At 41.4% G+C, this 12,612-nt stretch overlaps 2 protein-coding genes across 2 annotated transcripts in view; both read right to left on the bottom strand.

The window, feature by feature from the left end:
- LOC126797769 (uncharacterized) overlaps positions 1 to 12,612 on the bottom strand; it is a 92,971-nt gene that overhangs the window by 28,063 nt on the left and 52,296 nt on the right. The window lies entirely within an intron of this gene.
- Positions 68 to 11,953, bottom strand: LOC126796839 (GDSL esterase/lipase At5g03810-like). Its single transcript, XM_050523562.1, has 5 exons — positions 11,713 to 11,953; positions 11,507 to 11,637; positions 11,191 to 11,421; positions 479 to 734; positions 68 to 351 (listed from the first exon to the last, which is right to left on the bottom strand). The coding sequence occupies exons 1-5, from the start codon at positions 11,951 to 11,953 to the stop codon at positions 158 to 160; spliced, it is 1,053 nt and encodes a 350-aa protein (XP_050379519.1). The 3' UTR covers positions 68 to 157.

Below are 12,612 nucleotides of genomic sequence, written 5' to 3'. Positions count from 1 at the left end.
GCATCTTTTTATTTACTAATTAAATTATCACAAGGAGTTTGTAGACGAAGAAGACAGAATAAAAAGAGATGAGTTTAAAGAGATAAAATTAGGATTATGAGGGTGTGAATCACATCATATGGAGTACTAGTAAATCATCAAAGCTGTATAAATAAATTCAAGATATCTGATCGAAGCCCTGTGCAAGGAGATCATCAGCCAAGACCTCATTGGCAGCTTCCGAGGGATGGAATCCATCCCAGAACACATAGCCTGTTGCATTGTTGCATGTTCCTACAGACCTCAAGTTGCAGAGCACGGATGTTTCGAATGTACCTGTTCCGCAACAAGCTCTTCTTGATTCGAAAAACCCTGTCACATGAATATTACAGAGGAGAAAGTTGGACATGAAGCTAAAAGATCACAATATATAGTTCAGAGGTTCTCTTTTTGTTGCATTCAGAAAAAAAAAAAACTTACACAAATAAAGGTTTGTTACCACTGTCAGTAGGGTTTGTGATCATATCCAGGAGTGGCTGGTAGATATCAAAAACTACGAGCTTGAGTCCGGGAAGTCTCTGCTTCAGAGTTTGAGATGTGTTGTTTAGCTTGTTGTTGAATAAAATGGCATCTTGGTTCTGTCTTATGTTGCATTGGTTGCTTCCTGGGTTAAACACGGTAATTGCTACGGGCAAACACCCGATAGGTGGTAAGTTTGTAACTCCAATTCTTTGTGCTCCGAGTCCATACAACTCCTGTAGCAACATCATTAGTGTGTTTGAGAAACAGGTTGTGCATACAACATGCGGTTAGGGGTACACATATCTTAAGGAGTATTGACTTCCTATCGCTCCTGTAGGGTTTGCTAGATTCAATTTCAAAGCCACCGTCGACACACGGTGGTGGCCGAACTTAGGACTAGAAACTGATCCTTTCTTCATCCCTTGTAAACGTTTAGGTGATCAGGATGAATTTCCAATTGAACAACTAAACCCAAAGGAAACCCACACTCAATTGATCCCAGTCCTTTCAAAATCCCCAATACCCTTTTCAGATTCAGACCCTTCCTTACCGAGAGAAATCGAGAGCATCTGTTGGCTGGTGGGATGGTGGTTGTTCTATCGGCGAATCATACGAAGACGGAACCCTTCATTTCAGGTATGATTATAGCTTTATGGTGGACGCAGGTATGGGACCTCTTTAACTCAATCTGGACTGCACAACTCTATTTTTACTTCATCTATGCTTGTTGGCTCGTTGGTTTTTTCCTCCGGATGGTAGTGCTAGAAGGCTCCATTGTCTTCTTCTACCTTGTGTGTCAGACCCACACATGAATTGGGTACTTTGGCATTATGTGTGTGCTGTAACACTTTGGTATTTGCTTGGTAACATGATCTGTATTTTATTGATGAACATGGCTCAGAAAAAGCTAAATGTAGTATATTTTGCTGTTGGAACTATTTTGGAGGATGGCAGCACCTCCCTTAATAAAATGACTCCCTTCCCATGAAGTTTTTGAGCTGGAATTGTAGAGGTAGTGCTTGGTCTGGGTTTAAAGCACAGGCCTTTTTTATGCTTCATCTATAGACCCTGATATATTCAGTTTCCTCGATACCAGGACCACTGCCATTTTAAATAAAAAATGACACAATTTCCATTTGACGATGCCTTCTTTGTACCTGCTGTTGGACAGTCTGGTGGTATTGCTTTATTCTGGAAAACTTAACAGGTGGTCATTACTTATTTGCTATAAATAATAAGTTTGCTCAGCAACTTGGAACAAAAATGTTTATGGGAATCTGTTCAGGAAAATCGAGTCTCAATGATAGAAGTAATGACATTCAACTAACAATTGATGCTTTCTCCTTCTTCAGTCTTTTTGCAGGAGCAAGACAACAAAATTAGAGAGGAACTCATGCAGTGTTATGCAGATGAAGAAATGTATTGGGCGCATAGAGCAAAAGCTAATTGGCTAAATTTGGGAGACAGAAATACATGATTCTTTCAAACACAAACCAACATGAGGAAAAGAAGTAAAACAATCACCAAACTACAAAGTACAAACTGTTAGATGATGGTTTACCTGTAGAAGGAGGAGACTTTACAGCCTACTACTATTACGAATATGATTCCTATTTGATGAGGAAACATGTTTGTCACGACTCCGAAATTCTGAGCTTAAAAACTCAAAATTTTAAAGTCGTTAAACACAAAACAATTTCAATGAAATCGAAATCATTTAAAATGCACAGCGGATCATTACTGAGTTCTCAATACAACTCAGAAAACCAATTATTACAACCCAAATTTATAATTCAACATTACATAAAATGGAAATGTAATAATCCTCACAACTCTCACAAAACTCACAAATCAAACCACACCAATTTTCCCACAAAATTCCACGCAAGAAACCTCACCACAAGCTGGATACGAACAACTTCGAGTCTCCGGAGTCGTCTCTCAAACTCCACTAATCAACACCTGCGGAATTATCCCCTACACCATTGGATTGGTGCACCGGGATTGTAACACAAACCCGGTAAGCTTATAGCTCGTATGAGTAAAATCAAAATATAATTCGCAAATCAATATATACGAAAAATCACAAATCAACAAATATAAATGCCCTCATGAGTCAATGGACAGCCCATCTGGTTGTCCCAAACGAATATGAAATGAAACGCTCATGAGAAAATTAAGTAACCCTTCTGGTTACCCAATGCATTTATAATACGGGTACCAAGAACGCTGGTACACATCTGTTACCCCTCTCGTAATACACCGCCGATATTGGATAGCCACCCGCTACCCAACATCCAAAACAATCTGAGTACCCATGAGCAGATAACCACCCGTTACCTCACATGCAGTACTAAGGCAGACAGACTAGAGCTCTAACTGTATCGTAACTTTCGCCCGGCCAAAGGCTAGGTTCCGACTTGCCAAACACGTACAATAATCTCACATCATATTGTACTAAATCACGTCCGAAGACAAATCAACATTTTAACAATCACAATGTTAAAATCACGTACAATAATCTCACATCATATTGTACCAAAAATCATGTCCGAAGACAAATCAACATTTTAACAATCTCAATGTTAAAATCACGTACAATAATCTCACATCATATTGTACAAATCAAAATCATATGCTCGATATATAATTCTCGTCATCGAAATGACATAAATCACGATAAAATCATAACAGTATATTATATAGCAAACTATATATATATATGTACATATTTACCATTTATACAATATATATATAATCCATTATATCATATACATGTCATATTTCATAAACACGTCCGAAGACAAAAACTCTTCCGAAGACAAAACTCGTCCGAAGACAAAACATTTTAACAAACTCATGTTAAAACCACGTACAATAATCACACCTCATATTGTACAAAAAATCAAATCACATGCTCAACATTTAATTCTCGTCATTCGAAATGACCAATTCCAATGAATTCATAACAGTATATAATATAACAAACTATATATATATGTACTTATTACCATTTATATGATATATATGTAATCCACTATATTGTATACGTGTCGTAATTCAATATTAAAAACTCTTGCAAAATCTTGAATCACCGCAAGGGTAGATTCGAAAATAAGTGAGATTTTACTCACCTTATCGAGTCGAGCGTAATCCCATAATTTCCGAAGATAATTCATTTCCTCGATTTATAGATCACCTTGAAAAGATAAGAAAAGAATTTAGAAACGTTTCGTAAACCTTTAAATGCCGAAACAGTAATAATCGGTTACTGTTCAGCAATTTTCGGTTTTACGAATTTACTGTTCACAGTTACTATTCACGGTCACTGTAATGTTCATGTATTATTGTACAAATACACAAAATAATACGTATTTCTGTACGTATACATAATGTTTATGTATTTCTGCACGTATACATACGGTTTCTGTACGTATAAATAATGTTTACGTATTTCTGTACGTATACATACTGTTTAAATGTTAATACAATCTCAGTAAATAAAATTTACTAATTACCTTTTTACAAATTACTTTTTACAATTACTGAAAGTAATTTATATTTACATTTACCGTACGTAAAATTTAATTTACATTTACCGTACGTAAAATTTAATTTATATTTACCGTACGTAAATAAAATTTACATTTACATTTACCGTACGTAAGTAAATTACCAAAATACCATTCTCGGAATCACTGTTCATGCCGCCGCACGTGGCGGCGCGTGGGGTGCACGCGCCACCTCTGGCAGGCCGCGCGTGGGGCACACGCGCCGAGCCCAAAACCGACGCGTAGCACACCACCGCCGCGCCCAATCTCTCCCTCCTCCTTCTCTCTTCCTCCCCACGGCCTCACGCCGCCCCTAGACTACCTCACCCTCTCACACGCGCCGCCTAAGGCAGCGGTGCTCAACCCTCGCATCTACACCTCCGATTCTCCTCAATCATTCTCCAATTCGATCCAGAAATCTCCCAAATCAAATCCAAACATCCAACAATCACAAACCACAATTCAATTACATTAATTTTTACCTAGTTCGAACGATGGAAACTCGATTTGTCGTTGATGATGCATGAGAAGCCGGCGACGTCGATTCGAGCAACGGTGAGCTTGAGGGTTGCTGCGGAGATCACACGGTGCTCCAGGGACCGACGGTGAGGAACGTGACGGCTTGTAGGCGAAGGTCGCGACGAGACGCAGAAGGCTCGGAGAGAGAGGGGAGGCTCTCGGCGGCGAAACAGGGCGGCGCGAGCTCGGGGTTTGGTGCGGAGGGCCTCGTGATGCCGTAGAGAGCGGCGGTGCACGACACGGAGGCTCAGGGAGGCCGATCGCACGGAGGCGATTTCTGAGGAGAGGGAGAGAGTTTTCAGGGAGAGAGAAAGAGGGAGGGAGGCGTGCGTGGGGCACACGCGCCGAGCCCAAAACCGGCGCGTAGCACGCCACCGCCGCGCCCAATATCTCCCTCCTCCTTCTCTCTTCCTCCCCACGGCCTCACGCCGCCCCTAGACTACCTCACCCTCTCACACGCGCCGCCTAAGGCAGCGGTGCTCAACCCTCGCATCTACACCTCCGATTCTCCTCAATCATTCTCCAATTCGATCCAGAAATCTCCCAAATCAAATCCAAACATCCAACAATCACAAACCACAATTCAATTACATTAATTTTTACCTAGTTCGAACGATGGAAACTCGATTTGTCGTTGATGATGCATGAGAAGCCGGCGACGTCGATTCGAGCAACGGTGAGCTTGAGGGTTGCTGCGGAGATCACACGGTGCTCCAGGGACCGACGGTGAGGAACGTGACGGCTTGTAGGCGAAGGTCGCGACGAGACGCAGAAGGCTCGGAGAGAGAGGGGAGGCTCTCGGCGGCGAAACAGGGCGGCGCGAGCTCGGGGTTTGGTGCGGAGGGCCTCGTGATGCCGTAGAGAGCGGCGGTGCACGACACGGAGGCTCAGGGAGGCCGATCGCACGGAGGCGATTTCTGAGGAGAGGGAGAGAGTTTTCAGGGAGAGAGAAAGAGGGAGGGAGGCGTGCGTGGGGCACACGCGCCGAGCCCAAAACCGGCGCGTAGCACGCCACCGCCGCGCCCAATCTCTCCCTCCTCCTTCTCTCTTCCTCCCCACGGCCTCACGCCGCCCCTAGACTACCTCACCCTCTCACACGCGCCGCCTAAGGCAGCGGTGCTCAACCCTCGCATCTACACCTCCGATTCTCCTCAATCCTTCTCCAATTCGATCCAGAAATCTCTCAAATCAAATCCAAACATCCAACAATCACAAACCACAATTCAATTACATTAATTTTTACCTCGTTCGAACGATGGAAACTCGATTTGTTGTCGGTGATGCGTGAGAAGCCGGCGACGTCGATTCGAGCAGCGGTGAGCTTGAGGGTTGCTGCGGAGATCACACGGTGCTCCAGGGACCGACGGTGAGGAACATGACGGCTTGTAGGCGAAGGTCGCGACGAGATGCAGAAGGCTCGGAGAGAGAGGGGAGGCTCTCGGCGGCGAAACAGGGCGGCGCGAGCTCGGGGTTTGGTGCGGAGGGCCTCGTGATGCCGTAGGGAGCGGCGGTGCACGACACGGAGGCCCAGGGAGGCCGATCGCATGGAGGCGATTTCTGAGGAGAGGGAGAGAGTTTTCGGGGAGAGAGAAAGAGGGAGGGAGGCGGAGAGAAGAGAGAGATAGGGTTTTCCAATTATGGAAACCCTAATCTCATAATTACTCTATTTATACTAGTTTCCAAATCGGAAACTAACTTCCGACGTTAATAACTTTCACATAAATCGTCCGATTAGAAAGCGTCACATACCCACGAACTCGTATCGACGAGCTCTACAACTTTCGTGAAGGAAGTTTTCACAAATGATCGACGGAATAAAAGTCGATATATTCGTTCGGAAACGTAACGTTTTTCGATTCAAACGTTCCGAGAACATTTCCGTATTTCGTTTCATCATGTCACCACCACCCACACTCATTCTAATTAAATTTCACAATTTTATGGAATTTCAAATCAAACTAATATCGTTTGAAAATTTAGGGTTATTACAATGTTTGTCCTTATGACTATATAAGGAGGGGTTATGCTCTAGGTTTAGGCATCGTAGAGACAAAGAGCAAAGTGTGTTCCATTCTCGGTTAGAGGGTGAGAGAGGGCAGAGAGGAAAAAGATAGAAAGAGAAAAATCCTTGTTTTCTTAGTCTTTCTCGTGTACCCATTATTAATATAGTGGAAGTGTGTTTCTGTCCGGTGTATGTATGCTAAGTTATTTGCTGAACCACCTTAAATCTGTGTTCTTGTGTTCTTTTCTTTGTGGTTGTTTCTCTTGATTTGATGTGCTTGTTCTGTTTCTCTAACTAACTTGTTGACCGATTTACTATAAGTGGTATCAGAGCCAGGTTGAAGGTTGGGTTCGGCTGAATCGGTGTTGTCAGAATGGATGATGATGTGAAAGGCACAATGATCAAACTCACCCACAAGAATTGGGTGACGTGGAAGCCAAGAATGGAGGATATCCTGTATTGTAGGGATATGCATGAGGCCATAGAGGGTGTGGCTGCAAAGCTAACCAATATGACTGATGAGAAGTGGCGAAAGTTGCACCGGAAAGCAGTTGGTACGATAAGACAATTGGTTAATAATAGCGTCTTTTATCATGTGTCGAAAGAAACTAATGCGGAAGTACTCTGGAAGATATTGGAGTCCCTTTTTGAGAAGAAGACCGTTGCGAAGAAAGCATTCCTTATCAAAGAGATGGTCAACATGAAGTTTGATGATGATAGTAGTGTGGCTGTGCACTTGAACAATTTCCAGAATGTGACCAACCAGTTGTCGAAAATGGGGATGAAGGTTGATGATGAGCTACTCGTATTGCTGTTGTTAGGAACTTTGTCGGATAGTTGGAAAACTTTCGTGGTGACCTTGAGTAATTCTGCGTCTAATGGTGTATTGTCTATGGATACCGTTAATGATAACATGCTTAACGAAGAACAAATAAGGAAAAGTGTTGGCACAGACAATGAGCACGCAACAGCCCTTTATGCGAAGGGTAAAGGCAAGAATTCGGGTCAAAGGTTTAGTGGCGATTGTCACTATTGTGGCGAGAAATGCCACATGAAGCGGATGTGTCGAAAGTGGAAACAAAACAAGAAGAAAGGCAAGTACCAAGATGGTGAAGATAATGGCTATACTGCTTGTATTTCAGATGTTTCGGATGAGCCTCTTACTTTACAAGAATGTCTATATGTGGGTGACAAGGGTCATAATTGGTTCGTGGATACGGGTGCAACTTGTTATGATAGTTCCAACTTGGAGCTCTTTTCTACATACAAGGTAGGCGGCTTTGAGATGTTAAAAATGGGCAATACAAGCTACTCCAAGAGTTCAGGAATATGAGATATTTGCCTCGAGACTAATCTGGGTTACCATATGACATTGAAGGATGTGAGACACGTTTTGGATCTATGTGTCAACATACTGTCTGCAAGTGCTCTTGACAAATAAGGTTTCCACTAGTTTATTGGTGATGGGAAGTGGAAGCTTACGAATCGATCGTTAGACGTTGCTAGTGGAGAGTTTTGTCGTTCCTTGTACAAGACACATAGCTTGGTGTATAAAGATGACTTCAGTGCAATGAATGATACTTCTTCAGACATACGGTGTCATGGTGACAACCATATAAGGAAGAAAGACGTTCTGAAAAAGTGGTCACAAATGTCCTTCTCCAATGGGTTTCTGATCAGGGTGAAGATGGTCAAAAGTTGTTCCACCAACAGGGACATGGTGATGAGTTGTTCGATCAGGAGCCTGATCAGGGGGAGCTGCGTGCTCCAACCACATAGTTCTGCATCAAGTCAGCTTGGGCAAACTCCCGGTGATGGAGTCACGCCGGTGTACCTCTCTCATGGTCTGGAGAGGGAGATTGTTGGGTTTCTAGCCCATGTGTTTTTTTTTTCTAAGATGGTTTCTTAGAGTATGGTGTTCCGGTAAGGATATAGAATCTTTATTGATGATGGTTTACTTGTAGAAGGAGGAGGTTTTACATCCTGCCACTATTATGAATATGATTCCTATTTGGTGAGGAAATATGTTTGGTCTTATGGCTATATAAGGAGGGGTTATGCTCTAAGTTTAGGCATCGCAGAGACAAAGAGAAAAATGTGTTTCATTCTCGGTTAGAGGGTGAGAGAGGGCAGAGACGAGAAAGATAGAAAGAGAAAAGTCCTTGTTTTCTTAGTCTTTCTTATGTACCCATTATTAATATAGTGGAAGTGTGTTTTTGTCCGGTAGATGTAAGCAAAATTATTTGCTGAACCATCTTAAATCTGTGTTCTTGTGTTCTTTTCTTTGTGGTTGTTTCTCTTGGTTTAATGTGTTTGTTCTGTTTCTCTGACTAACTTGTTAACCGATTCACTACACAAACTGATGCCGGAGTTTGGATTACAGACCAAGAAATTGAAGACCTCTTGGTCAATGACTATAAAAAGAGATTTAGTGCTGGTACTTCTTTAAATAACTCTGTTAGTACTGATTTTATTGACATTATTGATCCTTGTATCTCTGTACAGGATAATACGATGCTAATGAAGCCTGTTGAAGATTTTGAAATTGGCAAGCAGTGAAAAGTATTGGTGGACTTAAGGCTCCAGGGCCTGATGGTATACATGCGGCTTTCTTCCATAACTGCTGGGAAGAAGTTAAGGATACTGTGATTCCCATGATCAAGGATATTTTTCAAGGTAATAAACCTATTAATTTACTGAATCATACAAACATTGCCTTAATCCCGAAAGTGGAAAATCCAGGAAAAGTGACACACTTTAAACCTATTAGTTTTTGTAATGTCTCTTATAAAATCATTACTAAAATAATTATCACGATTCTACGACCTTTATTAGAAAAATGTATTTCCAAGAACCAAGGGGCGTTTGCTCCAGGAAGGTCCATTCAAGATAATATTCTCATTGCTCATGAAATCTTCTCGGACTTTCAGAGAAGAAATGGTAAGAATGGAGCCATGGCTGTAAAAATTGACATGGAAAAAGCTTATGACTATCTTGATTGGAATTATATATCTGCTTGCCTTTACAAGTTTGGCTTTCATAAAGATTGATTGACCTTATCATGAATTGCATAACCTCCGTGTCCTTTTCAATTTTGGTTAACGGGAAACCTTCAGGGTGGTTTAAGCCTACAAGGGGAATAAGGCAGGGTGATCCCCTGTCTCCTTGTTTATTCTTGCTATGGAACCTTTAATTAGGAACCTGAATTACCTTGCAATTAACTGTAAATCACATGTGGGACTCCTTTCTTCCCCATGTGGCTTTAGAATTGTTAACTTGATGTTTGCAGATGATTGCTTAATCTTTGCAAAAGCTACAAAAAAGGGAGCCGGTAATATTGCAAAGATTTTACATAAATTTTCTACGGCTTCAGGTCAGAAAATCAGTATTCATAAGGTAGCAACTTACATTAAAAATAGTATTGTCAATACTCTAGGAATTCAACAAAAGTTAACTATTGGGAAATACCTTGGTAATCATAATGTTGTGTTTTGCCCCTTCCAATACCAAGGAATTCTTATTGAACATTTCTGCATAGCTTGTGGGTTGGAAAAGGGGTACTGGGTACCCTTTCTAGAGCAGAGAAGTTGTCCCTTGTTAAATCAAATTTGTCACGTATGCCTAATCACTCTGTCTTGTTTCAAGTGCTCTAGGATGGTAACATATAGCCTGGATAACCAAGCTAGAACCTTCCTTTGGGGAGATGATATGAAATGCCCTCCAGTAAGTTGGGAGTGGGTTTGCAAGCCTAAAAGTCTTGGAGGGTTAGGAGTTAGACCAATTTCAAAGCTATTGTTACATGTTGGCATATATGGAAAGTAAGGAATGATACCATTTTCAAAGATACCAATACCTTGGGGTGGTAGCTCCCGCTGCCACAACCTTGAAAATTTGCAATGAGTTGAGTAAGGTTCAGAGTCCGGGGAAATCAAAACAACAACACCACTATAAAGTGGAACCCTCCACCTTTGAACACTTAAAAAATCAACTTTGATGGTTCAGTATGAAGTGGCTCTGCTGCAAGTGGCTTTGTTATACAAGACTGTAATGTAAGGCCACTAATGGCAGCAACGAGAAATGCGTGGAAGACGACAGTGCCGGTGGCTGAAGCTCTAGCCCCTAGAGATAGCCTTATTGCTGCAAAAGATAGAGGTTATCGCAATTTGGAGGTTGAAGGAGATTCAAGGCTTGTAATCAATGCAATTAATGGAGCTTCGGGTGTTCCTTGGCGTTTACTTAGCCTTGTGGGAGACATTCGCACTCTAGCTGCTAGTTTTGATTCCATTTGCTTTAAACATGTCTTTAGAGAAGCGAATTTTGTCGCCGATGTTATAGCAAACCTTGGTCATTCGATTAGCCAAGGAACTAGTTGGTTGAATAGGGTTCTAAATGAGGCTTCTAATGTCTTATTATTTGACATTGTACAATGTGGATGCCCTAGAGGTTTCTCTTTTAAATATATTTCTTTTCGTATGAAAAAAAGATAAACAGGTTATGCATAATGATTACCGAACCCAAGTGGTATCTAACTGCACATAATAGAGATATTGTTCCTGTGACTGAACTAAAGTTGCATAGAAACCCTATCCACTTGCAATATGTAAAGAGAGGAGTTACCTGAATGAAAGAGGAGAAGGATCGGATTAAGATGTCTGAGAATTGGTCAGGTGTGTATCCTCTAAGAAATGGATTGATGTAGTAATTCTGAACGAAATCGCTGGTCCCTGCACTTAGAAGATGGATGGCGCCAGAGAATATGGCATCGGCTTCGGCTTGTCCGACCATATTCACCACTCTACTTTGATACGCTCTGTAGTAATTCAGTTGTTGGTTTAGTGGAATTGCACCCTGCAAAACCAGTAGGCAGATCAACATAAGTGTATCTGAGAGAGAGAAAATTTTGAGTCATGTGAGGACATGAGAAATGGTTTACCCATAACCACGCTGTCCAGTTATAATAGCCAGAAGCAGCTGAGGCAAAGTTAACACCAGTTAAAATGTTGGCTCCTGTGGCTTCTTGGCTAAGGTAAGCTGGTGGGTATGAGGTGAACCCAAGATATTCAGCTATCAGCGAAAAGAAAGAAACAAGTGATCAGTTCTTAGAATCTGAGAAGAAAATGAAGCAGCTGATAATGTTACCTGTGAAGTCTATAGCAAGCTTTCCATTACAAAATCTTCCAGTCGGTTGATGACTAGGGAAGTCTCTTCCGTAAGGAAGAAAGTTTGCCTTCACTAGTGTAGTGCGATTGTTATTGTTTCCTACATCACTAATAGAGTCCCCAAAGATGATAAGTGCAGGAACTAGAGGCTGCCCGTGAGCCACTTTGGTAACAAGAACTAGAAGGCTTAAGGAAACCAATAGTTTATCGAAAACTATCATTTCTTTCCCAGTGATTTTTAGAGGAAGTTTGGTGATGGAAGATCTAGAGCGCAGGTAGGGGACTATAAATGGGCTGGTGAAACTAATAATGCTGCTCAATTCCTGCTGAAGAAGCGATATTCTGTACACGTTAAAGAAGCTTATGATATTTGTCTTCTGTGTTAGCCTCGTTAAGGGAAAGTGTTATCAATTCAAGTTGTACATGTTGTGGGTTTGTTTGATCAAATGACCAAGGATTTAGTTAAAGGCAGAGAAACTTAAGCAGAGCTTATTGAAAAAGCTAGCTGGGTACCTTACACAGTCACTCACATAATACATCAAATTTAGGTGCTGTTTCTTGAACAGATTGAATAAAACAAAAGTCCAACTACTGCAACCGGTATCGGCTACACTTGATATTAGAGACATTATTACGAAGAACAAATAGTCATTAACTCATTATATTGGAACTTGATTAATGATAGCGAGTGCGTAATAGACTATGTATAGTAGTAGACATTATTATTATTATTTCCATTTCACTGTGTGCTTCTTAGGGGATAATAAATAGTGATGCAATATATATATATATATATATATATATATGTTGATCAACTATCTGTTTCCAATCCTGTGAGTGCAACTATATATATGATGTTCATGTTCAAGCCAAGTTAGTG

This window comes from Argentina anserina, chromosome 6, assembly GCF_933775445.1.
Source record: "Argentina anserina chromosome 6, drPotAnse1.1, whole genome shotgun sequence".
In the NCBI taxonomy this organism is placed as follows: domain Eukaryota; kingdom Viridiplantae; phylum Streptophyta; class Magnoliopsida; order Rosales; family Rosaceae; genus Argentina; species Argentina anserina.
This window is presented reverse-complemented; position numbering and strand designations above follow the sequence as displayed.

Excerpts from the sequence above, each read along its gene's own strand:
- LOC126796839 (XM_050523562.1), bottom strand. The coding sequence starts at position 11,953 with ATGATAGTTTTCGATAAACTATTGGTTTCCTTAAGCCTTCTAGTTCTT. Across the intron at positions 735-11,190 it reads CCTTCTCCTCTTTCATTCAG|GAGTTGTATGGACTCGGAGC; the intron begins GTAACTCCTCTC and ends ATGTTGCTACAG. Across the intron at positions 352-478 it reads CACAAACCCTACTGACAGTG|GGTTTTTCGAATCAAGAAGA; the intron begins GTAACAAACCTT and ends TTCATGTGACAG.